The following is a 4,673-nucleotide window of genomic DNA, read 5'->3' as shown; positions in this document are numbered from 1 at the left end:
GGGATTCGAACCCGCCACCTTAGGTGTATGTGGCTGGCGCCTTAGCCAGTTGAGCTATAGGCGCCGAGCCAACAGATTAATTTTTAAGTGGAAATCAATTTCAGTCAATAACAATGGTGATAGTAATAACATAATTAAGATGATAATACTGGCTCCAATTACACAATACTTGCTGTCCCCAGTACTATGAGAAATGTCATCCATGCACAGTAGCCTCCCAATTTGGAGGTCTATACAGTTGGTCCTCCTCCCCCAGTCAGATGAGGAAACTCAGGTGAAATAACTCAACACTGGTCACCTAGCAAGTAAGAAAGCTGTGGCTGGTTATGGTGAGAAGTGACCCACATCACAATTGAGGAAACTGAGGTTCCACAGGAGAGGGAATTACCAAGGAAAGAGGTGCACCCATACCTTGGAGACCCAGCATCAGAGGTTTGGGGGGAGAAATATGGGGGTAGCTCTCAAGGGGAATGCTGGGGATCCCTGAGGGAAATTGGAGGGGATTAAAGGGTCCCCAGCTGTAATTCCAGTAGTATATAAGAGGCATCTGGGGGGCATCCCAACAGCCTCCACATTATAAATAGACCCAGAATCAGGCCAGTTCTCGCCCTTCTCTTCTCCTGACCTTCTCTCAGTCAAGCCAGAGGGATTCTGCGAACACCTGAGTCAGATTACATCCCTCCCCTGGCTCCATCGTGCTCCACATAAAAGACAAAGCCCTCATCATGGCCTGCAAAGCCCTGCATGATCTGCCCCTTGTCACCCCTCTGGCCTCATTCCCTCTCACTGTCCCCTTCAGTGAGGACTCTCTGCCTTAGCCACAGGGCATCTTAATGTCCTTACCAGGGACCTCTCAGGGCCTTTGCACTTGCTGTTCCTTTGCCTGGAAGGAACAGATATCCCCCAGATGTCTGCAGGTCCCTCTCCTCCTTCACGTCTGGGTTCAGCCTGTCACATTCTCACCCTATTTAAAATTATAGCCAGCTCCACACCCCAAACCCCTTTATCTGGCTCTATTGTTTTCTTCTCCCTTAACACTAACCACCTCTTAATATACTAAATATACTAAACGATTCGTTATTTATTATGTTAATTGTCTGAATCCACCCCAGGAATGCGGTAGCAGGAGGGCAGCAATCTTTGACTGTTGTATCCCTGGCGTATAATAAATATCAGAGAAGGGGAGGAGGGAGAAATGCATCAATCGGTTTCCTAGGTGAGTCTGGCCTGCAGAACTGGTGTCCGCAGGTGAGGCAGGCCTCAAGAAAGGAATTCCATTCCGTACCCAGGTGGGCAATGAACTCCTGGGAAATGTCCATCCAGCGCAGCAACTGTTGCAGGAAGCCAAAGGCAAAGCGCTTCTCGATGGAAGACGAGTCCAGCTCCATGTCCTTAAGGCCTCTACGTGAAAAGGTAGAGAGAGGGGTCAGCCCAGGCGCCGCCCTGTCAGGGTCGACCTCTGCAGGTCTAGCCTCTACCGCATTCTGCTTCAGCCCAGCTCCACACTCCACTCTGAGCCTGCCCCGGCTCCTCAGGCCCCGCCCTCTTTGCCTCCGCCCCTCTCTGGCTCCGCCTCTCCCAGCTTTTGCCCGGCGGGTTCCGCCCGCCGCTCCAGCGCTGGGCTGCAGCCTGCGTGCCTAGTGACTGCGTAGCCGTTCATCTGCAGAAATTTCATCAGCTCCTGGGCCTTCTCTCGATCTCGTGCCTTCTCCTTGGCGGTGAGAGTGTCATAAGGGACCAGCAGTGGGTGGGTCCCACCACCTATGGAGGCAAAAGACAAAAACCAGAAATCAGAGGTCTGGGAAAGGTCCAGGTCATTCTCAATGAAGAGGTTCCTGCCGTTGAGGATGTGCATAATTACAGCAATAAAGATGGAGACAAGAATAAGGGAAACACTGCTTTCCGTTGCTGGTCACACCCTCATCACTACCCTGCAGTGGTCAACTCTGTTACCACTCCCAATCTACAGAGGGAGAAACTCAGTTAGTAGGGGAGGGGTGTGTGTGTGAAGGCAATTGTTCAAAGTTACAAGGGGAAGCCACGATTCCAGGACCTTATGACTAGGGAACTGGGGCGGGGCGGGGGGAGGTGCCGTTGTAAGAGTGGGATGGGGCTCACCCTTGGCTTCCAGTTCCTGCTTTTTCTTCCGCCCCCACGTGTTGTGGTAATTTTCTGCCAGTTGTTCTGCCATAGCCTGTAAGTGGATGAAAGGTGTCAAGGCCCAGATTCAAAGCATGCCCCCCAAAGACACCCCCATGTCCCTAAAAAAGGATTAAGGCTCTTACCTGCAGCTCCCGGGACAGGGTAACACCGCTAAGGTCGGGGGGCTGGGGGTTGTAGCCTTCTCTCGCATCATAGGTCTGGGAAGACAAGGGGGAGGTGGTGGGGCTTGATGGGCTAGCAGAAAACCCAGGCCAGCCCCTCCTCAGGGATGCTGCCCATTCCACCCTCCTTCTCTTGACCCCACCTCTGTGGTCTCTCTTTGAGGCCCTGTTCCCAAATCTCCATCTCCTTCTCTCCTCTGCCTTTTGTAGTTCTTCAGACCCATGCCTGCTCCTCCCACAGATCTCTTAGACTTTTGCCCTCCTCTTCTGGCCTCACCCCTTCTGACCCTACCTTCATCTGTCACCCCCTCTCCCCTCCCCTTGGTCCCTCCCTCTTCTGGTCCCACCCCGCCCCCCTGGTGACTCGGCGTCTGCCCAGGCCTCCCCTCCACCTGGGCACTTTGCGATATCTTCCGTGTTTTCTTCTTCTCCGTCTTCTCCTCTTCACCCTCCCTGGCCTTCTCTATCGTCCATTCCCAGGCAATCATGGCCTTCAAGGACTCCTTGATGGGCCAGCGGTAAATCTCTTTGTCCTGGGGTAGACAGGAGAGGGGGGTGTTGATGGAATGGGGGATCAGAGGAAGGGGCACCCCTCTCAGCCTCACTGGTCTCCATCTCCCAAGAAGGGGAAATCCTGGCCACACCACATGGCTAGGAAGTGGTCCATCTGGATTTGAACACAGATCTCTTACTTGCTCTGTAATAGAACCTCCCAAAGAAACTTTGATTACCGATATTATACATGGGTCTCAGAGAAGTTACCATAAAGTTTCTATAGAGGCATCTAACCCAGTCTCTCTGATTCTTTCTAGCAGAAATAACACTAGGAGAGACAACCAACTTTGAAAAAGGGCAAAGTCTATAGGTGGGGAGTCCTAACCCACAGATACCTAGATGCAAACCTGTGAATTATCTCACTCCTCCCCGAACCCCCAAATGTGAGGTTTCATTTTGACCCCAACACCCCAAGTCTTGGTCACCTTCTCTGAAAAGGTCTTGTAGGGCCTCAGCATGGGGTGAGTCTTCAGTTCCTCATCTACATTCTCCCCATAGGACCAGTTGTTCTGGATCTAAAGGTGGAAAGGCATGGTGAGGGGCAGGCGGTAGGCTGGGGGACTCAGAGTGGGAGACTGGGGGAGCTGAGGGCTCCAGAGAAACCTGGGGATCTCAGGGATGGCTGGGGGTGGGGAGCTGGGTTCCTGAGGGCTTCTGGGAAAGGAGGTCTCTGATGCCAACCTTGTCGAAGGCCCACTTCTCATGTGTATACTCTGCAAACTTGTTAATGAAAGAGTCCAGCTTCTCCGGGATGATCACACTGTTGTGGGACGGGGACAAGGTTGGGGTCAGAGGATGCTGGGGATGGGCCTCCTAACCCCTGAGACCTTCCTCTCCTTCTCTGAGCCCCCAAGCCTCAGGCCCCTCCTGTCCCCGGCCTCACTTGAGGGTCTCCACAGGCCGGGGATCGAAGTTGCCTTCAGCATCCACCGTGGCTTTTTTCTCCGCCTTGGATGAGTATGAGGCATCCACATAGTCAGGGGGCAGTGCCCCGGCGATGGCGCACAGACACGGCATGGCCATGCGGTACAGCTCCGGGTCGTACTTCTGGGGAAGCCAGCAGGGCGGGGGTAGGTTATCACTGCAGGCCTCAATGAGGCCTCAAACCCTGGAGCCCTGGGACCTCAACTCACATGCTTTAATCATCAGTCCTCCTCCCTGACCCCCCAAACGTGAATTATGAAACCCAAACCTCAGACCCAAATAGACCCTCAAATCACTCCCATATTGCCCTTCTTAAAGCCTCCAAGCTAGAGGCCCATCCCTTCTTCCATAATATCCAAACTGAAGCCTCAATCTACAGATTCTCCTAGACCCAAACCTGTAAAACTGCTTCCCCCTTGAATCTCCCAAATTTGGGGATTTCATTCTGGGTCCCCAACATTAGGCCCCAAGCCCTCCACAAAGGCCCCTTTTGGAGCTCGTGGGTGTCCAGACCTTATGGGCCAGAGAGTCAAAGATGCCCCAAAAGAGTTTACGGGTTAGGTGCAGCTCTTCTTCTGAGGTGACCCCAAAGTTGGCCCAGCCTGTGGGGAGGCAGTAGTACTTCCAACAGCGCTCATAGTGGTTGGTGAGGAGCTGGGTGGGAGCAAGAGGGAGACACATAAATGAGAGGGTGCAAGCCGACTGCAGGCACACGAAAGGCCAGGGAGGGCCAAGAGTGCCAGTACTTTTAAATTACAAAGGCGGTGTGGGCTCGGCACCTGTGGCTCAAGTGGCTAAGGCGCCAGCCACATACACCTAAGGTGGTGGGTTCGAATCCCCAGCCCGGGCCCGCCAAACAACAATGATGGC

At 53.4% G+C, this 4,673-nt stretch overlaps 1 protein-coding gene across 2 annotated transcripts in view; it reads right to left on the bottom strand.

Moving 5' to 3' along the window:
* RYR1 (ryanodine receptor 1) overlaps positions 1-4,673 on the bottom strand; it is a 131,919-nt gene that overhangs the window by 70,311 nt on the left and 56,935 nt on the right. For both annotated transcript variants that reach the window (XM_003796154.3, XM_003796155.3), the window contains exons 50-58: positions 4,317-4,457; positions 3,763-3,926; positions 3,561-3,639; positions 3,305-3,394; positions 2,717-2,857; positions 2,286-2,360; positions 2,119-2,194; positions 1,638-1,761; positions 1,286-1,401 (exon numbers count right to left, since the gene is read on the bottom strand). In XM_003796154.3, coding sequence (XP_003796202.1) covers positions 1,286-1,401; positions 1,638-1,761; positions 2,119-2,194; positions 2,286-2,360; positions 2,717-2,857; positions 3,305-3,394; positions 3,561-3,639; positions 3,763-3,926; positions 4,317-4,457 — 1,006 coding nt within the window. The remainder of the gene's footprint in view (positions 1-1,285; positions 1,402-1,637; positions 1,762-2,118; positions 2,195-2,285; positions 2,361-2,716; positions 2,858-3,304; positions 3,395-3,560; positions 3,640-3,762; positions 3,927-4,316; positions 4,458-4,673) is intronic.

This window comes from Otolemur garnettii, unplaced genomic scaffold (genome assembly GCF_000181295.1).
Source record: "Otolemur garnettii isolate 467f Iridium unplaced genomic scaffold, OtoGar3 scaffold00100, whole genome shotgun sequence".
NCBI classification, from domain to species: Eukaryota; Metazoa; Chordata; class Mammalia; order Primates; family Galagidae; genus Otolemur; species Otolemur garnettii.
Note: the sequence above shows the minus strand (reverse complement) of the source record. Positions and strands in the feature narration are given on the sequence as shown.